General features: G+C 41.6%; 1 protein-coding gene across 1 annotated transcript in view; it reads right to left on the reverse strand.

The window, feature by feature from the left end:
• Positions 1 to 25,321, reverse strand: part of RUBCNL (RUN and cysteine rich domain containing beclin 1 interacting protein like) — an 80,599-nt gene that overhangs the window by 7,709 nt on the left and 47,569 nt on the right. The window contains exons 5-11 of the mRNA XM_023749181.1: positions 21,485 to 21,586; positions 20,928 to 20,988; positions 20,232 to 20,364; positions 18,033 to 18,178; positions 15,045 to 15,109; positions 3,175 to 3,413; positions 2,150 to 2,211 (exon numbers count right to left, since the gene is read on the reverse strand). Coding sequence (XP_023604949.1) covers positions 2,150 to 2,211; positions 3,175 to 3,413; positions 15,045 to 15,109; positions 18,033 to 18,178; positions 20,232 to 20,364; positions 20,928 to 20,988; positions 21,485 to 21,586 — 808 coding nt within the window. The remainder of the gene's footprint in view (positions 1 to 2,149; positions 2,212 to 3,174; positions 3,414 to 15,044; positions 15,110 to 18,032; positions 18,179 to 20,231; positions 20,365 to 20,927; positions 20,989 to 21,484; positions 21,587 to 25,321) is intronic.

The following is a 25,321-nucleotide window of genomic DNA, read 5'->3' on the forward strand; positions in this document are numbered from 1 at the left end:
AGGAAGAGACTGGACAAAAATCGTACACTTATGGATGAGGACAGTGGGGGGGGGGGGGTGAGGGCAGAGGGGGGGTGGGAACCGGGTGGAGGGGAGCTATGGGGGGAAAAAGAGAAACAACTGTAATAATCTGAACAATAAAGATTTAATTATTTAAAAAAAACTGAAAGAAGCTTTAAAACAAAACAAAAAGATATATCTCTAATCCTATGATCCTATTACAATAATCTTAACTTTTAACATACTGTTTTTCCACTTAAAAATCTCTATCTCTGTCAAAATATTCATGCCTACACCTCTATGGCCATAGCTTCCTGAAATTTCACTTTGAGAAGTTTATCCTAAGGACATACCTATGGATGTGGACAGAGATTCCGCTAAAACTTAGGTTTCTTTAAAATAACAATTTATTTTTCAATTACAGTGACATTCAATACTATATTAGTTTCAGGGGTATAGCATAGTTATTTATCTCCTGATAAGGCTAGTTTATTTGTTTATTTTATATTTTAGATTTCCACATATAAGTAAAATTATATGGCTTTGTTTTTTCTCTGACTGACTTTATTTCACAGGATGAATGTTTCTTCCAAAAAATTAAAAATAAAAACTTCCATATGACCCAGCAATCCCACTTCTGGGTATTTATCTGAAGAAATCCAAACCATTAATTTGAAAAGACATATGAATCCCTATGTTCACTGCAGCACTATTTACAATAGCCAAGCTATGGAAGCAACCCAAGTGTCCATCAATAGACAACTGGATAGAGAAGATGTGGTATATATATATATACAATGGAATATTACTTGGCCATAAAAATAATGGAATCTTACCATTTGTGACAATATGGATGGACCTAGAGGGTATTATGCTAAATAATTAGTTTTTCAAATAACAAAAGATATAAGAAATATATTTAAATATCTATTAAATATTATAACTCTATTAGGTTTAATATCTATAAAGATATTTAAATCTATTTTATGTAATATTAAGATATTTAAAATCTGTTTGGCTAAAAATCTATCATTAATAGGAAAATACTTAAATTTATCCCAGATCATACTCAAGAATACTATTATACCCAATAAAAGTTTGACATAGCATTCAGGGTGTTTTTAAAAAGCCATTAGTACACCCATGCTCACAGAAACACTATTCACAAAAGGTGAAAGCAACCCGAGATGGATGAATGGACAAACAAATGTGCTATATACATACATTTAGCCTTAAAAAGGAAGGACATTCTGCTACATGCTATAACTTAGACAAAGCTTGAGGACATCATGCTAAGTAAAATAAGCCAGTCACAAAATACTGTATGATTCCACTTATATATGTTACTTAAGTAGTCAAATTCATAGGTACATAAAGTAGAATGGTTATTGCCAGAGACTTGAGGGGAAGGGTAACTGGGGAGTTATTGTTTAATGGACACAGAATTTCAGTTTTGCAAGATGAAAAGAGTTCTGGAGATGGATGTTGGTGATGGTTGTACAACAATGTGAATGTATTTAACCCCACTGAACTGTATACTTAAAAAGTGGTTACCGTATGATGGAAAATTTCATGTTATGTTTATTTTACCACAATTTAAAAATAATAAAAAGGCCACTGGCTAGAGTTGTCTCACCTGACCCATTCTTCTTAAAAAAGTAAATTCACTAATACTGAGCTAGAAGGTTCAATAACTCTAAAAAGGTTTACATTCCCAAGGAGAGACATGAGGTAATTACAGTCAGCCCTCTGTATCTGTGGGTTGGGTTTAGCATCCAAGGATTCAACCAAACACAGATAAAAAAAATATTCAGAAAAAATATATACCAGAAAGTTCCAAACTTGAAGTGACCATGCACCAAGAACTATGCTGAGTCCATGTGAATGACATGATGTATAAGCATAGCCTGCTGTAGCCTATATACAAATATAGGTTATATGCAAATATTATGCCATTTTATAAAAGAGTATTGAGCACTTGATATCCTAGTGTTCCTGGAACCAATCCCCCTCCCAATACTGAAGGAAAACGGAGAGGCCCTGTGTATCGGAGGGGCCAAGCCAGGAGGCACACAGAGGATTAGCAAATGTGTGCAGGTTATTATCCTCCCAACTCACATGCCCAGACCGCCCCAGCCAACAGTGGTACCTTTCAGCAAATCTGCAGGTCTTCAATAGCTTCTTGATATGAAATAGCTGCTCCTGGATTTCCTAAAGTCAGAAACAAAATGGGATATTCATAATGTAATAAATAACACTGGAAATGTATGTCAAATTTAAATGTTATTTCTAACCTTGAAATGCTACAACACTATAAAACAAGCTTTTGAAGTAAAGTCTATACAGCAAGAGTTCAAGACTGAGTCCTGAAACTTGCAGAGGGTTCAAGATGGACCTAGTTTTTGTGGATCCTGAAGTTTACATAACATTGGCTTTCTTTAAGAAAAATACGCAACTATGTATAAAAGAAAGAGATCCTGTCACTTGCAACAACATGATGAACCTGAAAGACATTAATTAAGCCAGACATAAAAAAAAGGCATGGTCTCACTTGTATGTGGAATCTAAAAATGCCAAGTACATAGAAGCAGAGAGTAGAATGCTGGTTCTCGGGGACAAGGAGGTGGAGGAGATGGGAGCTGTTGGTTAAGGGGCACCGAGTTGCAGTTATGTAGAATGAATACGTCTAGAGGTCTAATGTACAGCATGATGACTATAGTTAACAATACTGTATTGAATATTGGAAATTTGTTAACAGTAGATTCCAGGTGCTCTCACCACACACACACACACACACACACACACACACAAACACACAAATACATAAAGGTAACTGTGTGAGGAGATGGATATGTTGAGTAGTAATCATTTTACTATGTGTAACAAGTCATGTTGTTCACTCAAACATATACAATTTTATTTAAAAGTAATAAAATTTAAAAGCTATGCGTAGATGCAAAACTATGCATAAATATAAAATTTGACATGGTGCCTTTGCAAGAGCCAGTGCAGGCGAGGGGCCCTGAGGCATAAACTCCATCCACTGGACAACAGTAAACCCGCCCCGCAGAGGGTCTGTCTGAATTGGGTCCCCCGTGACGGCGTAATGTATATTTGCGGCAGCAGGACCCTTTCAGCCGCTGGCCTGGCTTCCCCCAAAAGGTTGCTGCTCACCTTCACTCTGTCCAGCTCCTTGGCCTTCGCATACCGGCTGTAGCTGATGTTCAGCAAATTGAAAATGGGCTGGTGCCATATACTATCCAGCAGCCATTTGGAGAAATTGCTGACGTAGTACTTCCTGAAGTCCCACATGGTCAGGATCCGGGCAGGGATGCAGGACTCCGCATAGGAGTGGCAGCAGTCGCAGAAATACTTGCCCAGGTATTCACAGTACCGGAGCCGCTTCACAAACTCTGTGGAGCACACAGGGGATGAGCACCAATCAGCTGATGCTGAAAACCTGCCTTGGTGGCCCCACCTCCAATTTCATGCAAGGCTCATTGCTGATTGCTAATTACATGCTGCTAACGCCATACTCAACCTCACAGCAGCTGGGAAAGTGGTGGCAGAGACTGGAGGCCTTAAATCATGGCCATTCATGCGCTTTCCTTTTGTGAAACATATGTCAGAAAAATAGAACCCTCCCAACGTACTGCTGGATTTGGAAGATGGGCGGTGTAAACTGCAGTGAGACTTAGGGTCTGCCATCTGGCAGGAGTCCAGACTGGGTCTCTCATTAGCAGAAGGCTAAGGGGTTTTGGAGGTGGGCAAGTTGGAATTTCTTCAGGCTGACATGAGGCCACAGAGAGAAACTCAAAATGGGATTATAGGATACTAGAGGTGCTTGAGACCAAGATCAACAGTAATTGATATAAATGTGAGGAGTCTGGCAGAAGGCTGACTAGGACTCCTTTTGATATTCATAGGGTGAATATCTACATTTTATTACCTGCTGCTAACTCAATGGCCTAAAGCAAACTCCCCCAACACCTGGCAATCTCACTGTTTGCTAAACATTACCATTGATATGTCTGTTTGCATTCCTAAAGGCAATTGTGTATTCTAGCTAATAAAAGCAGCTGGGAAAGGAGCAACAGGGAGAACTCCACTTCTTTAGTTGAGTTATTCTCTGGTTCCCCCAGTAATTATAAAAATTAATATTCCGTCTTGTGTATCATTTGCACATCAGCTCTCCCCCAAGTCTTTGAACCCGCAAGCCACGCTGGCCGTGGACTCTCGTACAGAGGCCTGGTGCACAAAAATTTGTGCACTGGAGCGGGGGGGGGGGGGGGGGGGGTTCCTCAGCCCGGCATGTGCCCTCTCGCAGGTATGACCACCTGCTGGCTTAGGCCCGCTCCCCGGGGGATCGGGCCTAAGCTGGCAGTCAGACATCCCTCTGGCAGCCCGGGAGCCCTTGGGGGATGTCCACTTGCCAGCGGGGAGCAGGCCTAAACTGCAGTCGGACATCCTTAGCGCTACTGAGGCAGGAGAGGCTCCCGCCACCACCGCTGTGCTGGCAGCCATCAGCCTGGCTTGAGGCTGAGCAGAGCTCCCCCTGTGGGAGCACACTGAACACCAGGGGGCAGCTCCTGCATTGAGCATCTGCCCCCTGGCGGTCATTGTGTGTCATAGTGACCAGTCATTCCCAGTTGTTCTGCTGTTAGGGTCAATTTGCATATTACCCTTTTTTATATAGGATAGAGGCCTGATGCACGGGTGGGGGCCAGCTGGTTTGCCCTGAAGGGTGTCCCGGATCAGGGTGGGGGTCCCGCTGGGGTGCCTGGCCAGCCTTGCCGAGGGGCTGAAGGCTGTTTGCAGGCTGGTCACACCCACTTCAGGGTGGAGGTTCCTCCTGGGGTGCCTGGCCAGCTTGGGTAAGGGGATGAGGGCCGTTTTCAGGCTGGCCAGGGCTGCAGGATGGAAGCAGGTATCTGGGATTTATTTAACTTCTATAATTGAAACTTTGTAGCCTTGAGCCCAGAGTCAGGGCAGGAGGGAAGCTTGGCTTCCTCCATCGCCGGGGGCAACCCAAGCCTCCTGCTCACTCCAGCTCCGTGGCTGCCGCCATCTTTGTGACAGAGCGAGGGTTAATTTGCATATTACTCTTTTATTAGATAGGATTATACATATGAAAAGTGCTTTATAAATTATAAAGCACTATATATACATGTTAAAAAAGTAGTATCCAAAAGAATTCCTGGATAAATCAGTGAGAAACAAATGTAAAAATGCACAAAGGATGAGAACAGGCAATACACGGAGTGGAGAAATGCATTTAACCAGTAACAATATGAAAAGCACATCATCTCAGTAATGATCAAAGGCATGCATATTAAAAGACTGAAATACTTGGTTTTGCCTCAGACTGTCACAAATTTGGAGAATCCAGAGCTGCTGAGGCATAGAGAGTGGGCATGCACTCAGGTGCTGACAGGAGCGCTACCCCTGAGGGCATTTCCATGATATACTTTAATTCTTAACCATGCAGCATGAATCCTAATGCTGACATCCAACAGAAATGCTAACGTGCACAAGTGGAGATATAGAATGGTGCTCGTTACAGCATATTTATAATGAAGTGGGGAGCAATCTAAACATCCATAAGAAGCTACTGGCTAAATAAATATGGTGCACTCCACAGTGAAATGTAAGAGAGCCTATACAATACATGGAAGAGCACAGGCAGTGAACATCCAGTTACAGGTATGTAGCACATGATCTTGATTTTGTTTTAAAAAATAATACATGCACAGTCCAAAAAGTTAACAGCGAATACTTCTGAAGGGTAGGTGTAAGGATTTTTGCTTTTTGCACTTTTAATTTGCTGAAATAAACATGTGTTGCTCTTGGAAGCATCTTCAATAAAATATACTGACAAGAAAAAGGTAGAGACTAATGTAACAAATACCTGGGTACCCATCACCCAGCCTTAAGAAAGAAAACAGTGATTCAGTTAAGCCTCCTCTGTGCCCCTTCCTCAACAGTAGGGTCTAACATGAGCTGAGGTTCATATTTATCATTCACCATTTGACTCCTATTAGTTGGCACATATTGTGAGAATTAAATGAAACAATGATGGCAAAAGATCTCCCACAGTACAGAGCACACTGTAGATTCTGAATATAGTTTCCCTAGAAGGAATTTACAAATAATCAAGGTCTGAGTGATCACATAAGCAAACCTTCATTGAACATTTAGTCTGTGTCATGCACTGGTTAAATGTCTTACGCATGCCTGTATTTGTGCTTGAACCTCTATGAGGTGAGGACTGATACTTCCCCTATTTCACCAATGAAAGCACAATATAGGGAGGTTAACCACATGCCAGAGACACAAAACAGTAAGCAGGCAAGCAGGATTCCAACCCAAGTCTGGACTGGGGAAGCGCCAGGTTTTAGCCATCATATCCCACTTCCCATCTGCCACATTCCATGGATGGGAAGGGCAAAAAAACGAATATCTTTGCACTTGCACAGATTATCCTCAGACCCAGGTCACACTCAGAGTTGACTTTTAAATATAAACAAATAAATACGTGATTCTTATTATCTGTAATAGTTAATGTTCTGGAAAGTTGCCATGAACACTGAATTGAATACTGAAGCATTGCTCCTGAGGAAAATACAGGGTTAAGTTCCCGTGAGTCTCTGGGAAAAGCATTTTCATCAACCGCTCAACACATAAGTTTGTTTTATGTGTGTTTTTTGTTTAAAGACACATTATTCAATATATTTTGCTGATTCATATTCAATTCAGGGCCAAAAGCACTGTGACTTGTGCCTGAAAGAAACATATCTAATGCATACATTTTCTCTGTAAGGCACATCAGCCTTCTTGTGCTTAGGAAAACTAGACAACACATTAGCACTATGCTTGAGGGTATTTTAAATAGCAAAACTACCAACAAAAAGTATAAAATATTTTTTTAAAAGGTACTAAATAGACTGTTGAAAGAACTTGTTTATTGTATGCACTAAAAGAAGAAGGCAAAGCATTGCTTTGTTCAACTTCAGCTGGGAACGTGTGCAACAGGAAACAAATTTCAGGCAACTCAAATTTTTCAGTGTTTTATGCATATCTGTGAATGACTAAAACATGGTAAGCATTGATTTTGGAGTTACAAATAAATTTTAGGGAGCAAGCAAATTCACAAACAATGGAATTTGTGAATAATGAGGATAATGGTAAGTACAGTGGGGCCTTGACTTACGAGTTTAATTCGTTCCGTGACGGAGCTCGTAACTCAAATTACTCTTATGTCAAATAAAAAAATGAACGAGTGAGACACGTGATGCTGGGCTGATGTTGTGGCGTTCACTGTAACGTTCGCTGTGCCAACTAGCGGTGGGGTATCTGAAGCTGGCTTGTAACCCGAATTTTAGCTCGCAACTCAGACGGCTCATATCTCGAAAAACTTGTTAGTCGGGACACTCGTAAGTCAAGGCCCCACTGTACATATATATGTACATACACTATTATTTTTAAAAAATGTATTTTTATTGATTTCAGAGAGGAAGGGAGAGGCAGAGAGAAATAGAAACATTAATGATGAGAGAGAATCATTGATCAGCTGCCTTCTGCACACCCCTCTACCGAGGACTGAGCCCACAACCTAGGCATGTGCCCTGACCTGGAATTGAATCGTGACCTCCTGGTTCATAGGTTGATGCTCAACCACTGAGCCATGCTGGCAAGGCCATACACTATTATTAAACTCTTAATTAATTATGTGACATCTCTCTATGGTTGGCAAATTATTTGTTAAAAACTTATTAAGTACCTAATAATTACGTCTGAGTTCTCAAACTTGAAACTTTGAAAAGTCTATTGTATTGCATCTTATCTCCCCACCCTGATTAAAATCTCTGGTGTAGCAGATAATGAGTATTATTTTACTTATGACAGGTTTCCAATACATTTTATACTAAACTAGAGGCCTGGTGGACCACATTCATGCATGGGGGCAGGGAGATGGAGGGGGAATCCCCTCAGCCCGGCCTGTGCCCTCTCGCAGTCCAGGACCCCTTGGGGTATGTCCCTATGCCGGCTTAGGTGGACATCCCCTGAGGGGTCCTTAGCGCTGGCACAGAGGCGGGAGAGGCTCCCACCACCACCGCCGCTGCGCTCACCAGCTGTGAGCCCGGCTTCTGGAGTGCACTGACCACCAGGAGGCAGCTCCTGCATTGAGCATCTGCCCCCTGGTGGTCAGTGAGCATCATAACGACCGGTCATTCCACCATTCAGTTGATTTGCATATTAGCCTTTTATTATATAGGATGGGCAAAAAAGGAGGTATACCCTGGCTCTTGTACTCTACATTTCTAATCAAACTTAGCAAGATGGGAAGAAAAAAACAAAGTGCCTATAAATTCTGGATATAATTCATCTTTCCCTAACACCTAAAATACTTATATTTCAATAACCAATCACTCATTCATCAAATTTCATGGAATATATACTAAGCATTATATTATCAATACAGAATAAATTATGTCCATTTCTTCTGGTTTCTTCAATCCTTTAATTAAAACAGAACAAAACAAAGCCCTAAAATCTGGTGCTTGACCAGGAGTGACTTTTTACCCCAAGGGACATTTGGAAATGTCTAGAGACTTTATGGTTGTTACAATGCATAGCTGCTAGTGGCTTCTAGTGATGCTGCTAAATATCCTACAGTGCATCAGACAGCAACCCCCAACAAAGTCAATAGTACTAAGGCTAAGAAACCCTGCTCTAAACCACAATTGTTGTCATCTTAGGAAAAGTCAAAATTATAGGCGGGGGGGAAGAGGCAAAAATCTAAAACAGTGTTATCCAATAGAACTTTCTGTGAGGATGGAAATATTCTATATCTGTGCTGTCCAATACAGTAGCTGCTAGCCACATGTGGCTATTGAGCACTTAAAATGTAGCTAACATCACTGAAGAACTGGATTTTAAATTTAAATTAATTTTTTCTGGTAACTCTGTGCCTCCATTGGTTCTTTTCCTTTATGCTTCTATCTGTTGTTTTTGTTTTGTGGTATTCCATACATCTTTCCTCTGTTTCCTCTTTTTTTAAGCTATATGTCTTATTTGGGGAATTTGTGTCTGTGGTTGCCATTAGTTTTATAAAAAGTGAAGTTGCATATATACCATAATTTTTTCCCTTTTGAGTACATCTGATCTTCATCTTCCTTTGCCTGTCCATACCTGTCCCTCTTCCCCTTGTATGTTTTTATTGTCACAAATTATCCCTGTTTATGCTGTGAGTTTTTGACAATCCTACTGGTAGTGTCATGACCTTATGTTCTTTGTTTCATGTAGAATAACTCCCTTGAATATTTCCTGCAATGGAGGTTTTTCTAGTGATAAAATCCCTCAGTTTCTGTATGTCTGGGAATGTTCTTATTTCTCCTTCATATTTAAAGGATAATTTTGCTGGAAATAATATGTGTGGCTGGTAATTTCTCTCTTTCAGGCATTTGAATATTTGGTTCCACTCTCTTCTTGCTTATAGAGTTTCTGCTGAGAAGTTGGGTGAAATTCTGATGGGTTTTCCTTTGCAGGTCACTTCCTTCTTTTCACTGAATGCTTTGAGGATTTTTTTCTTTGTCACTAATTTTTGACAGCTTCATTACCAAGTGCCTTGGAGAGGGCCTCTTTGGATTGAGGTAACTAGGTGTTTTGTTTGCTTCTTGGATTTGAGGATCTAGTTCTTTCCATAGGTTTGGAAAGTACTTATCCATTATTTGTTTTAATAGACTCTCCATTCCATACTCTCTCTCTTCCTTCTCCGCTATGCCCATGATTCTGATTTTGTTTTGTTTTGTTTTTGTTGTTGTTGTTTTTTATGGAATCGGAGAGGTCTCGTAGGGCTATTTCGTATTTCTTTGTTCTCTTCTTTCCTCTGCATCATTTCTTGATTCCTATCTTCAATATCACTAGTTCTTTCCTCTAACTGGTTGGTTCTGTTTTCTATGCTCATCAGTTCACTCTTAATTTCTTTGCCTGCTTCATTTCCAGAATTTCTGCTATATTCTTTTTTAACAATTCAATTTCTTTGGAGGAATACTCATTTTGTTCATTGATTTGTTTTCTGAGTGAGCTGAATTGCCTGTCAGTATTTTCTCATATCTCATTGGGTATTTTCAGAACTGCAATCTTGAAATCTGTCATTCAACTTGTATAATTCTGTGTGTTACAGCCTGTTTTCTGGGGATTTTTCTTTTTCTTTCTTTTTTTCTGATCATCATTGTTGTGGTTGTTCATGGCATTGGTTGTTCTCCTTTGTTTTCCCATTTATCTCTGTTCCAGTAGATGGCACTGAATTGCAAGATTTCTCTCCCCCCCACCCCCACCCCCCCACCCCTACCCCTCTGTGGCCTCACAGTTTTGAGCCGCTGTGGCTTCCCTAAGGTTGTACTGCCTCTGCTGCTTGGGAGTGAGGTTTGTTTTTCCCTCATGGTAATGGCAGTCCCTGACCTTCAAGGGTCTAGCCCAGTGGTCGGCAAACTCCTTAGTCAACAGAGCCAAATATCGACAGCACGATTGAAATTTCTTTTGAGAGCCAAATTTTTTAAACTTAAACTATATAGGTAGGTATGTTGTTATTAACTTAATTAGGGTACTCCTAAGCTGGCCTTTGCTAAAAACATCCTCAATCTGATTGAGGTACGTTCGCTGAGGTCGACCCCTTCCAACTCTCCCATCCCCAACTCGTGCATGAATCGTGCACGCGCACCTCCCCCAAGCTGCGTCTCCTGTAGCCCAAGCGACTGACAACCCCCACTTCTTCTATTGCCACTACTTCAAAATAGACTCGCCCAGGCCAAAAACCAACTTCTGCGCATGGGCCACGAAGTTTCAATCGCACTGTAAGTGCAAACCCGCACGTGGTATTTTGTGGAAGAGCCACACTCAAGGAGCCAAAGAGCCGCATGTGGCTCGCGAGCTGCGGTTTGCCGACCACTGATCTAGCCCAAGCACCCCTCCTGGGGCTCAGTCACAGAGGGAAACTGTGTTTCTACTGCAACAGCTCTTGGCCTACAGACAATACACTCCTGGAAACAATCCAAGAGCAATGGGAGTCCAATCAGTGGCAGGGCTCTGCCATCTACTTTCTTTGCCTGAAAGCCAGCAGCCAGGCCCAGGCGGTGGGGAGCGGGGAGCGACTCTGTAGGGAGGCTGTCTGCTGACTCGCAGCTCACAGCTCACGCATGGAACTCAGATCTAATTCACAACATGCCCCCACGGTTCAGACACTCTCTCACTGTTTGTGTGCAACCACACAGTGCCGCCACTCTAGTGGCTATTCCAACAGCCAGCCACTTGCTGGGTTAGCTCTCTGTTGGTCCGACCAGCTGAGGAAAATCCCCATGACTGCTGAGGCCAGTTCCCAGCTGCGCTGTAGACACACTGTAGCCATGTTCGGCTTCCCTCCTTTCTCTCGTCTCCCCACTTATTCCAAGGAGCCCACCTTAGTTGTTTCAGTGTGCAGGTCTCTCAGGCGTGCATCTGTGTTGAGCAGGGACTTCTTTGTTGAATGATAGGTGATTATTTTGTTGAATTTAGTTGTCATGTCTCCTTAGTCTCCTCTAATCTCATATCCAAGAGGATAGATGTGCCCTTACGCTGCCATTCCTCTGACGTCACTCTCCCAATTTAAATTAATTTTAATTTAATTTTAAGTAGCCACAGGGGCTAGTGCAGGGGTGGGCAAACTTTTTGACTCGAGGGCCACAATGGGTTCTTAAACTGGACCGGAGGCCCGGAACAAAAGCATGGATGGAGTGTTTGTGTGAACTAATATAAATTCAAAGTAAACATCATTACATAAAAGGGTACGGTCTTTTTTTTTTTTTTAGTTTTATTCATTTCAAACGGGCCGGATCCGGCCCGCGGGGCCGTAGTTTGCCCACGGCTGGGCTAGTGGCTACTATTCTGGAAACTGCAATTCTAGAAGAAAATTGACTAAAGAGAAATACTAGCTAAATGTAATGGATGAAACTTGGTTAAGACCTGGATAGAAAAATTAGTTATAAATTGCTATCTTAAGGACAACAATATGGACTAGTATTAGACAATATCAACAATTGTTATTTTCTTTGGTGTGATAACTACTCATAATTCTTATTATTAAAATACTAGAGGCCTGGTGCACGAATTCATGCACGGGTGGGGTCCTTTGGCCTGGCCGGCGATCAGGGCCGATTGGGGCCAACTAGACAGGGGGAGGGACTGCGGGAGGTTGGCTGTGGGAGTGCACTGACCACCAGGGGGAAGCTCCTGCATTGAGCATCTGCCCCCTGGTGATCAGTGCACGTCATAGGGACCAGTCAACTGGTTGTTCAGTCAACCAGTTGTAACAGTCGCTTAGGCTTTTATATATATAGATGCTTAAGTATTAAAGGGCAAAATGTCATGTCTGTTGCTCAATTTTTAAATGTCTCTGTGGATATAAGATTAGAGGAGACTAAGGAGACATGACAACTAAATTCAAATGTATAATTCTTGATTGGACCCTAGAACAAATAAAGAACAATAATTAAATCTGAATAAAGTCTGTGTAGTTATTTAACAGGATTGTAAGAATACTTATTCCTCACATTTAATAATTATACTGTGATTATTATGTTAGTATTAGGGGAAGCTAGGTAAAGGGTATATGGGATATCTGTACTATTTTTGTAACTATTCTGTGAATCTAAAATTATCTCAAAATAAAAACTTAAAAAAAATTGTTTTAAGTGTGGCAGGATAGTAAGAAGCTAGGGAAAATTTCTGGGAAAGTGGAATGGGAAAATTGAGACAAGAAAATTAAACAAGGCCAAATAGTTTTGGCAGCTTGCAGCCAGACTGTGAATCACATGACCTTATCTTCCCCAACCAAGGACACTTGAGAGCAAATGGTTTAGACAGCTCCTCCCTAACCAGAGAATACATAGCTTAAATCACCCTTGCTTGGGAAAATAGAGAACAAAGACCAAAATAATGTCATTGTACCAGATAAACACAAGGACAGATAAAGTCTGGGGGACAAACAACAAAATCCCAAAAACTTTGGGATGGTATCACTTGGGAGATATTAGGCAGGAAAGATGGGTGCTAGAGCAGGAGGGGGGAAGGGGAGAAAAAGGGGAGTTTATCTCACCCACTAAACAAAGAAGTCAGCTGTCTTAGGTCTTGCTAAACAAGATGACCAGATGTATGTATAAACATTCTGAGATAAGCCACAATATAGAAGGAGACTTTAAAACTTAATCTGCTTCCCAAAATATTTGGCAGGGTAACTTTGAAACCTATAGGGTGAAGGGTATAAAACCCTTTGATTCCCCACCAGGCAGGATGCTCAGACTAGCTGAGTTGCCCACTTATCTTTATGCCAACTATATTCTTAATAAATTCACATGCTTTGCTTCCTTAGAAAATTTACTTACTTTTCTTCCTAAATAAATTTGCTTGCTTTGCTTCAACACTGCTGTCTGTCACTCATCTGAATTCTTTCTCAAGAGCTGAGGAGGGGAGAGCCCACTCAGAGGGCTCTCTGGTAGCATAAGAACTACAGAAATTTCACAGGAAAAGTGCAAAATTGTTTACACGGTTGGGTTGGTAATGCCTCTAGGGTCTGTGCACTGCCTATCTCTGTAGCATGTTTTCTCCTCTTATTCATAGTATCTAGTAACACAGAATTTCTTTGCAATAGCCTCGAGCCCTTTGCACACGGTAAGTCTCCGCACCCCTCCCCCAACACACTCTTCTGGGGATAATCACTTCCTTACAAAAATTCTCATTCTACCCACCCCCAAGCCCAGATTAATTTCCCTTGCTGTAAATCCCATAGCATTCTTGGCTTTCTCTTTTGTTGCATGCATTGTTCTTGTTATTTACTTGGCTGATGACTATAAGGGAAGGACCACTACTGTATCAACAGTGTGGGCAAACATCTTCATATTTGAATAAATTTAGGGAAGTACTTGAAAAGTTGGTGGAATCATAGTCATGTGTTCATAATTTCTGACTCATGCATTCAATATTTACTGAGGCACCAGAATACAGTGGTTAGTCAAATATACACGGTTCCTACTAGACTGGGAAGATGAGTTATTTAAATAAAATTAGTTACAACTGTGATGCATGGCAGGAATGGTCATTCAACATTGTAGAAGGATGTCCAGATAGATTTCTGTGTTCTATTTTTATTTCTTGAGGGGGAGGCCCTCAAAGTCTCTTTCCTTCCAAGACTGCCTATCAAAAGTCAAGGGAACCCTTTCCCATAAAGCTCCTCTTCCCAGTCTTTGTGGGGGTCACACCATGGACACTCTCACAGCAGAACAAGTGATTCCTAGTCTCAAGTGGGCAACTTGAATTTCTGACTGGGGGAACCCTGATTTTCTAGGCCTCAGCTGGCCCAGGGATGATCCCCTCAAACCCTCTCAGAGGAGTTTGGCTAGCTCCTTGGTAAACTGTTCAATCATTCAACAAACTTATCTTTTGAGCTGTGTGCCAGGCACCTTGTAGGAGCAGGGGCTAAAGCAATGAATAAAAGAGACAACACATCTGACCTAATGGAACCTAGAATCTAGTGAGGAAGAAAGTCAATAATAAGAAAAACCAGTAAAATCTAAAAAAATATTTTAGGCAGATAAGTGCTAGAATAAGAAGGAATGCATAATGCATACACATGTATGTTTGTGGCAAGGTGAACATTTCCAATGGGGCAGCCAGGGAAAACTTCATGGCTTTTGAGTGAAGATGTGAAGGAAGTAAGGAAACCAGCTTTGGGTATGTCTGGCATTCTAAGACAGGAGTGAGCCTGCCACCTTCAAGGACGAACAGGGAGGCCTTGTGGCTGGAGCTGAGTCCCCGAGGGAAAGGGAACTAGGAGATGAGTCTGAGAAGCCAGTCACATAACCCTGTAGGTCACAATGGCCTCTTTATGAAAGAGAGGGCAATGTTATGAAGTTCTCATACTAACTTCTCTCACACAATCAATGCAGTGCCCAATTTTGTTATTCTCTGCCCTGTCATCATATAATAAGCAGTCAGTCAATTTCCATACTTACTAGGTTCTATTGGAGTTCCACAGCCAGCACAGAAAAAATTCTGGGCTGCTACCACGAGATCCCTCCTAGGTATAGAAAACAGTAACAGTTACATTTCAGAAAAGGCCAATGGAGCAGTTTTTACTTATTGGAAAATAAACTGATGATACTTTTCTTGTCTTGGGGCCTTAATTTTGTCATTTTCCATTTGTGAAGAAATAGAATTACTCAATAGAGTTTTCTAGTTGAAATCCCTGGGTCACTAAAGCAGAAGTTAGTATCACGAATAACACTTCCACCAAAATCTTTAGAGACTTCACACTGCGCATGCATAGGATCCTCTCTCCAGAGAGAACTAGAGATAGGCAATGCAGGGAGAAAGTTCAGGTAGACCAGACATAAGAGGTGATTGTATCTGGGAAGTCCACAAATAGATCCAAAGAAATTTAGACAAATAAGGATAATGTAAGACAAAACTATACATTTCTGGTGAGAAACCATCTAGTGAAGTGTTTTCTATTGAACTGTTGGTGCCATGACTTCACATGTGATTTGGAAATACAAAATAAGTTATAAAATTTTATTATAGTTTAGGGTCAGCAAAATTGGTCATGGCAAAAATATGCAGAACCCTACCCATGTGCCTTTCCTTAACTACAGGAGCTCTCCTCGAGATTAAATTTTTATAAAAAAAAAGTCATTGATTTTTATTTCATATTGCACTGAAAAATAGAAGGATCCAATCTTTTTAAATTACTGTTATGATTTTTTAGGTTCAATATTAGCCACTAAAAATAGTCCTTTTAGCCTATTTCAGTTGCTATGTAATGGCCGTAATTAAGAACACACAGTGAAAATCTCAACTTGTCAAAACTTACAGAGTCCCTCAAAAGCAGGGTGCCAGAAAGCTAACTCAGAAAAATATGCCCAACCTACCTTTTCCTAAAAAAAATTTTTCTTTGTCCCTCAGTGTATTACTTTTTTCCTTTTCCTACTTTCAGAGTCAGGTAGGAACTGAGACCGTTTAGGGACTTGGGCCCAGGAACAGAAAAAATACCAGGTGGCTAGGAAGACAAAAGGCCATTGGAACACCAAATAAGCTGACTGCAAGAATGTCACCACCCCTCCACTCCCTACTTAAAAATGCAGAGGTAGCTGATTTTATTTTCTTATAACTGCCTGCTTCTTGCAGGTGTTGTAACTACTGACAACACTCAGTTGATCAAGGTTTGAATGCTATATGACCTTCCTAAGGTGGTGGTAATGAGCAGTCTGCCATCTTACCCTCATAGCACAGGTGGGAACATAGTTACCAGACAACTCAGCTGGAAAGTGAATTCACTCCACCCTGAAATAGAAATTTCGCAAGCCTGCTTTTTTCAAGAAGAACTGCCTTTTTGCACAAGCCTGCTTTGTCCTCAGCTCATAAAAGGAGCCAAGCAGAGCCAGCCCTCAGAGCCAGTTCAGATGACCTTCCTTTACTCTGTGCTGCCTCCTTTGTGCTCCAACATAAGCTTAATGAAATCTGCCTGTGGATGAAAAGGGGCCACATGCTAACCTGACAAGCTCAGGGAAGGTCTGCATGGCAGCCTTGCAAACTCAGAGACTTAAAGTAACCCCAAAGGATGGTCTGAAATTAAAACTTTTTAAAAGCAATTTATGGCAGACAGTCATGTCCTAAGCTAGACTCTTTCCTGACAAAAGTCAATCTTTACCTTAACTAAAGCTGTCTATTGTATTTTGCATCTATGATAACAGACCTTTGGAATGTCAGGGTAACTCCCCCTGTTCTTCCAGACCCCTCAGCCACAACCAATACACCAGGGCAGAGACCATAAATCCTCTCATTGTTATTATTACCATGTTAATTGTTAACTGTTAACTATCCTATACCCACCTGTGTAAAAGATGTATGAGTCTATCATTTTACTTTTTATTTAATACCAGCGGTTACCCCTGCTTTGCTTTCTCCCACTGTGGGGAGCCGATATAGGGTTAAGCCTCAGACTGACCTGTTGGCAAAGTCACAAACAGGTCTTTCGAGTCTTAAACAACCCAATCCGAAAGGTGGCTGCTGATTTACACGTGCTATCATTTAAAAAATAAAAAAGGGGGAATTTGCCGGAAGCTGGTCCATCCTTGCTGCTTGACACAGTCACTGCAGGGAAGAAACATCTGCACAGCATATGTTTCAAGGCACCTGGGGTATATGGCATACTGTTCTTAATATGTTTGCTCCCCTTCTTAGCGCTATGTGTTTTAACCAAGGTCACCTCTCTGAGAAAGGTTGTTTCCCCAGGTGGGGATTTTTCCCTGGAGTTAGGGAGTAACAGGACTAAGGAAGGGAATAAAACCCCTTAACTAAGTGCCAGGTGCCAGGCGGGTAGTTAATCACCTTAACTACAAACAATTATGCTTAAGCTAGGATAATCTCCTTCCTTGTAGCTTAACAGAACAGTAGAGTAGTGACCTTGGCATGGAGATAACAAACGCCCTAACCTTTGGAATAGAATGGATAGGATTAAAATCAAATGGTATAAATACAGATGTAACAGGAGAATAAAAAGAGAACCTCGCTATGCTGATCAACTGAACGCTGCCTCCGTGTCATTCCTTCTTCGCCGACTCCATCCACACTTTTGGGAACCCCTGGACCTGCTGGGGCTGGACCCCAACATCCCACCTCCCTAATCTATCACCAATGGATTTCATGTAACCCACTTGCTTCTTCTCTTTTGATTGTAATGTATAAAATAAGGTGCAAAACTGCCATTCTCTGGAGTATTATCTCAATCCATTGATATTTGCATTCTGGCAATTGTCGACAGTTTGGCTCAAATAAACTCAAAATTTTCTATAGGTTTGATTGTTTCTTACGTTGACACGTCTGATAATTTCTCAGGGGTTTCTTCTCAATTTCTATATTGGGGAACCCAAGAAACCCAACGTGGGTAACAGAACTAACTTGTTTTAACTGGACTGGAAGCCCAAACAGCAACCCCAACTTACTTATGTGGTGGATGAACATTAACTATGACTTGAAATCTAGGGGGTGCCCAGTCTTCTGTTTCTCTGATTCTTGAGTTAAATTTAATTTCCTCTCCTAAATCCACACTGGATTCAAAGTCTTTTCGGACACGCTCTTCATTTACAACCTGCATAACAAGAGAGAATTTAGGAACTTAAACAAGCCTATTTTAGGAACTGAAATTAAAAGAGCACTCAACTGTATTTCCAACATTAAAATTTACCATGATAAATTAAAACTGCTTTCAACCGAACTAAAGGACGTGGCAAGAGCCCTTCATGTATCTGAAGCCATCTGGAGAAAAATTGTTTCAAACACCACCCAGCTGAGGTCACTTTTCTTTGTTTCTTAGTTATTTTAGTATTTCATTTGTTTCCAGATTTCAAATTACTGCAAGTAGGTCACTGTGACCTGCAATGCTTTTATGGATAGCATTTTAGTAAATAGGCTGATAGATGCTGCCAATCAGAACCTCCTATGGTTGTCAGACTTCCCCAGAAACATCTTTCAAGACCATTCCCCTGCTTGGCTCCCCTCTGAACCTATTATCATTTAAAATCTAAACTCCTCAAATCAGCATTCTAGGTCCTCCATAGTTGGGCCACTAGTATTCAAGCCTTATTTCCCAGGATCACCACTGCCCTCCCCCAACCCCACCAACACACACACAGACAAGCAAACACATGTTATTCAACCACACCAAACCATTCTGCTCAATAAACACCTCACACCTCGGTGTCAATTTTGCTCCAGTTGGCCTTTGCCTCCTTTGCATTTCCAGAGAGATTTTTGCCTACCCCTAGTTTATTTATGTATTTCCTTTTATTAAATTTATTGAGTATAGGGGGACTACTTCTATTTTAGCCTTTGCCACAAAGTTCTCTGTTCCCCATGAGCTGCATGCTGCCAGAGGGCAGAGTGTTCTATAGGGAACTGTGGTCAGCAGTTAGACATGAGCAGAGCAAGGAGGATGGGCCAGGTACAGGAGGGGGTGTGGGGAGCCCCAGGTGCCTAACAAAGGACAATTGTAGGGTGGGACCTTGCCCCAGGGTGACCTTTCCTTCCCTAGCATATATCTGGTCATGAGATTTGGACCAGTACCTCTTGACCTTCCCTCCCTAGAGATAACATCTATGCCTAAAGTTGTATTACAGATCCAGGCCCAGATAAGCAAAAAACCAGCCACAACTGTCCTCAAGACAAGCTGCACTGAATAATGACCCCTGCCCTGGTCCTTGCCAGTCAATCAGTGGAAACCCAGACCCTGAAAGGACACACCTGGAAAACTGCTGAATATTCTATTGAGATCTTCCCCTGGGACCTCCCCTAAAATCACCCTCAAAACCCTCAGGACAGAGGACCCTGGCAGCTCCAGGGACTCCAGGGACTCCACTCCAGGGAGAGCGCTTTCTCGCCCTCCAGGGAGGGAGAAGGGCATGCTTTCCCTCCTTCTCATTTCCCTTTCCCCTCCTCCCTGCCCCAGGCACCTTACTGTTCGCTTCCACACTCCCAAGCTCCAAGGGCCCTTCCTTTACCTCTATAACTTGTTTCCTAAGCCCATTTCTTCTAGAAATTACTTTTTCTACTTCTGTAATTCACCCCAAAACTGTTTGGGTCTTGGCTCTGAATTTTTTCCTAGCCAGAACCCAAGTACTGAGGTTGCTGAACCCAGGTTTGGTCTGACCCCACCAGTCAGACACCTGGTGCCTTCCCGCTTCCTACAACAGAACCAGCCTGGACTTTCAAATTAGGCAGCATGAGGCATAACTCTTGCTGATACATGAGGAGTATCTAAATCTTACCTACAATAAGATTTTAAAAAATATATTTTTATTGATTTCAGAGAGGAAGGGAGAGGGAGAGATAGAAAGGGGGTAGGAGGGAGGGATCTAGTCATATCCGAGGAGTATCTAAATCTTACCTACACTGACCAGCCCTGCTGGGTGTCTTGATATAAAAATGATAATAGCATCTACCTAATAGGACACATGAGAATTAAAATGAATTTCGGGTGCATAATAAATACTCAATAAATTTCAGATTCATCCTTCCTTTCAATTCCTCCCCCAACACCCAGTGACCATAAAGGAAACACATACATGTCTGAAATGAATAGCAGGCAAAATGTGAATTTAGGAATGTGAAACTTCCATTCAAAGTCAACTTTTTTTGATACTTACTATGGAGCCAGATGCATTGAGGGAAACTGCCAGCTGATAATTAACTTCTGACAACATCCAGCACTTACGGAACACTTGGTACAATTCTTTGGCTATTAGCTCAGCTGAATTGAAGTTTGGCTCATAAATAACACTGAAATGTAAGAGATGCAAAAGATTAACAGTTATATTCATGAGGAGTATAAGGTTCTTCTTCAGATTTTCAATTATCCTTCCCTCTCCAAAAACTCAGAGGAGGCATCATAGAAGAGACCATGCATCAACCACGGTACCAACGGTTATCTTACTCAACACAATTCCTCCATGTTCAACAGAGTAGCTTTATTTATTGAGGGTACCAAGACTGAGAGGTATAGTGAAAAGAGCACTGGATTTAGAGTTAGAAGACCTAAGTTCAAATCGTACCTCTGTTATTTAGCAACATTGTGCCCCGAGGCACACTGTGTCTGAACCTTAGTTTCTACATCTTTAAAATGGGGTTTTAAAAAAGCCTACCCATGAGGATCACATAAGAATGTATACAAATGTATACAAAAGTCTTTTAAACACTATAAAAACATTGTAGAAACTTGAGTGGTGATTGTTGCATTTCAACTGACTGAACTTGGCCTGAGATGTTCACAGAGGCCTGGAATTCAGTGTCTCAGAAGTGATGGCCCAGGGGCCTATGTGAAGGAGGACATGAAAGAGAGATACCTCTTAGAGGAGCTACAGGAACATCCACAGGTTTCTGTGGTATTGCTGAACTTTCCAAGTTCTGTGGAAAAATAGAAGAAAGAGTAGAGAGGTCTTTTAGTCTGTTTCACTTAATCACAGTCAATTTTATAAGCACACAAAAATAGCTCCCTGCATTTCAGAAAGCACCACTTATTCAGCATCTTCATACTTCAGTGTCTTTTGAGTTTCTATTATGAGGCTACAGCTAATAACCAAAGACAGAATTTCAAAATATACTCACCTGGCCTGGCCAGTGTGGCTCAGTGATTGATTGTCCACCTATTAACCAGGAGGCCATGGTTCGATTCCCAGTCAGGGCACATGCCCGGGTTGTGGGTTCAATCCCCAGTGGGGGGTGTGCAGGAGGCAGCCAACCAATGATTCTCTCTCATCACTGATGTTTCTTTTCTTTTTTTAAAAAAATAGCATTTTAAAAAATATATTTTTATTGATTTCAGAGAGGAAGGGAGAGGGAGAGACAGAAAGGAGGCAGGAGGGAGGGATCTAGTCATATCCGAAGAGTATCTAAATCTTACCTACAATAACAAATTTATCAAAGTCACATTTGCAGGCCTCTTTCACCACATCACAGTAAGTAGGTGTTTTAACAACTGGGCTGACCTGTAACACAGCACAACCTAGAGGGAAAAAAGGGGGTTTCACCAACAAGAAAAAAAGTACACAATCTGTAACATGCAACTATATAGAAGTTAGGAATAAAAAGGGCTAAGAATTTTAAAATTCAGCTTCAAGAATTTTCAGAAAAGCAAGTGTAGTAAGCAGTGAGAATGGCACCAGGTGTTAGATCAGTGGAGTCAGAACAAACCTTCATTCAGCAACTTCGGTAATGGAATTCTGGCTAGGAAAGAATTCAGAACCAAGACTCAAATTACAAGAGAAAATTTATTTAGAAAGTCATAGAGGTAGAAGTGAGCCGTAGAAGAAATGAGCTCAGGAAACAAGTTACAGAGGAAAAAGAAGGGTCCTTGGAGCTTAGGAGAAAGAGAGAAGCCAGGAAAATGAGCCTGGGGGAAGAAGAGTGGGAGGGAGTGGGGAAAGGCACTGGTGTTGATTGTCTGGTTTTGCTGCTTCTCTGGGCCTGGAGCTGAAATATAACTGAGGCCTAGATGAACTTGATGCAGGTCAAAACCTCATTGTCCTGGGAGCTTAATGCTTAAGGGCTATTCTTTGTCCCTCTTGTTTGTTTTCCTTCTGAGGAGTGGGTGTCTAGCCCATATGCCTAGCAACATGCCATGGGAGGATGGGTCAGGGGAGGGCCCGAACCGCATGACCAGTGTTATGAAAGGTCAGAGGGTCTAAATCGCATGATCAGCAATATGCTAAGGAAGAAAAGGTCACCCTGGGGATGAGGTTGTTTTCCCAGTTTTATCCTTTGCTAGACATCAGAGCTTTTCACCCTGGTGACCTTCTGTAGCACCTGACCCATTGCCCTTGCTCTGCTCATGTCTAACTGCCTACCACACAAAGAATTATTTCTGTGTTGTTCTTACATTCACCATCACTAAGTGAAACACACTGAGTATGTGGGAGTTCATAAAAGTAATCTGTCTGCTTTTACATATGTTTGAAAATTCCAATAATACAAAGGTTTAAAAAATGGTAGCGGGGAAAGCAATTTCAGCTTCACAGTGAGGGAAAGAATATAGGTGACATAAACACTGGACACAGACACAGATATATATATATATAGAGAGAGAGAACACCATGTGAAGAAGGAGGCAGAGAATTGGGTGATGTGTCTACCAACCAAGGAACATCAAGGATTACCAGCAACCACCAGAAGCTGGGACAGAGACATGAAGCAGATGACTGGTCATAAAAAGAGAGAAATTTGGACACAGACACAGATATATATATATATAGAGAGAGAGAACACCATGTGAAGAAGGAGGCAGAGAATTGGGTGATGTGTCTACCAACCAAGGAACATCAAGGATTACCAGCAACCACCAGAAGCTGGGACAGAGACATGAAGCAGATTCTCCCTGAGTCTCCAGAAGGATCCAGCCCTTCCCACAACTTCATTTCTGACTTCTGGACTCCATAAATGTGAGACAATAAATTTCTATTATTTTAAGATACCTAATTCATGGTATTTGGTAACAGCAGCCCTAGGAAACTAATAAAATATGTACATACTTTTCTATCCCTAATACCAGTCTGGGGAATTATCCTAAGAACGTCATTAAAAAGAAAATTTAATGAAAGGGGAAGATTTGGGGACCTGGCTGGATAGCTCAGTTGGTTAGAGCATCATCCCGATAACCAAGGTTGCAGGTTCTATCTCCAGTCAGGGCAACCAATGAATGCATAAATAAGTGGAACAACTAATCAATCTCTCTCCCTCTTCTTTCTCTCTCAAATCAAGAAGTACTTTTTTTTAAAAAAAGAAAGAAGAAGGCTTTGATCACTAAAGCGCTATTTGTAGTCTATTTAAAATACTGAAAGCTACTTTAATGTCAAGGAATAGGGAATTGATATTGTAAATCACTCTGTTAACTCAAGAAATAACATAATTGAAAAATGTGAAAGTCATAACAACTTGAAAAACCGGTTATGAAATACTGTTAATATAATCATACTAGTGTCCCAGTGCACGGATTTGTGCACTGTTGGGGTCCTGCCCCAGCAGGTCCAGGGGTTCCCAAAAGTGTGGACGGAGTTGGCGAAGAAGGAATGACACGGAGGCAGCGTTCAGTTGATCAGTATAGCGAGGTTCTCTTTTTATTCTCCTGTTACATCTGTATTTATACCATTTGATTTTAATCCTATCCATTCTATTCCAAAGGTTAGGGCGTTTGTTATCTCCATGCCAAGGTCACTACTCTACTGTTCTGTTAAGCTACAAGGAAGTAACTGAAGGAGATTATCCTAAGTAGAGATTATGTAGCTTAAGCATAATTGTTTGTAGTTAAGGTGATTAACTACCCGCCTGGCACTTAGTTAAGGGGTTTTACTGATTTATTCCCTTCCTTAGTCCTGTTAATCCCTAACTCCAGGGAAAAATCCCTACCTGGGGAAACAACCTTTCTCGGGGAGGTGGCCTTGGTTAAAACACATAGTGCTAAGAGGGGGAGCAAACATATTAAGAACAGTATGCCATATACCCCAGGTCCCTTGAAACATATGCTGTGCAGATGTTTCTTCCCTGCAGTGACTGTGTCAAGCAGCAAGGATGGACCGGCTTCTGGCAGTGCACATTGAAAGGAAATTAATTAGAAGAAATATTTTAATATCTCTATTGGCGTCTTGCTAATGAAAAGAAAATAGGATTCTACCAAGTCTCCTATCTATCTACTCCAGGACTTCTGTGAGGATCAAATGAGATGAGGCACGTGAAAAAGCTTCACAAACATTTGGTTAAAGTGTAAAATGTTTGCACCTGTCTATAAAGCAAGTTGGTTCCTCGGCTGAAGAAACTCCAAGGAGGCTAGTTGCTAGGAAGAAGAAGCAGGGTGCTGCTATGTGACGTCATTACCCAGCACCCACAGTGACCGCTTCTGGGCTGGGCTGTGGGCTGCATTTTGTGCCATAGGGTCTTGGCAGCATTGGCTGCAATTTGGTGAGGTGTTGCTCCGGGGTGTTGGAGGGGCCAGTGTCCCTCTTGGGGGAAGCCAAGTGTTGGTTTGTGGGTGCCACGGCGTTTGTTTTTAAATGGCCAGTGGGCGTCATGGAAGCTTTTGCGTTGAGTGCCTGACCCCTGGTGGCCAGTGCGCATCATAGCTACCAGTCACACAGATGGACACTTAGCCTTTTATATACATAGATTAGTGATGTAATTACATTAATATGAGTGTATAATTACTGTAAAACTGAATTCACTTGAATAAACATAGAAATGAATACAGGTGTTTAGGGAAATAGTGTAGTCCATATGTTACAGAGAGGTTATGTGAGTGGGTTTCATAGTTGACTGGCCAGTTTAACACTGCATTGCCCCATCCCAGCCAGGAGACAATAGGCAATAAACTTCTCAGCTTTGGTTTCCTCATGGATAAAATGGGGACAATTTCACCTACTCCTGTCTTTCCCACAATGTTTTGACCATGATCCACAGTAACATACAATTTACATTGCAACTAAGTGTAAGCACGAAAATATATTTAACCGTTAAAAAGTTCCAAGAAGCATTCCTTGCTCATCCTCACTAATCTGACGTGCAGACTGATACTTTCTTTTCTTTTTTCTTTATTTTAATTTAATGATCTCATGACCAACCTGCAATTTAAATATATTTTTATTGATATCAGGTTAGTGAGAGGGAGAGAGAGATAGAAACATAAATGATGAGAGAATCATTGATCAGCAGCCTCCTGCATGCTCCACACTGGGGATGGAGCTCACAACTTGGG

The sequence above is a fragment of the Myotis lucifugus genome, unplaced genomic scaffold (assembly GCF_000147115.1).
Source record: "Myotis lucifugus unplaced genomic scaffold, Myoluc2.0 scaffold_7, whole genome shotgun sequence".
Classification (NCBI taxonomy): Eukaryota; Metazoa; Chordata; class Mammalia; order Chiroptera; family Vespertilionidae; genus Myotis; species Myotis lucifugus.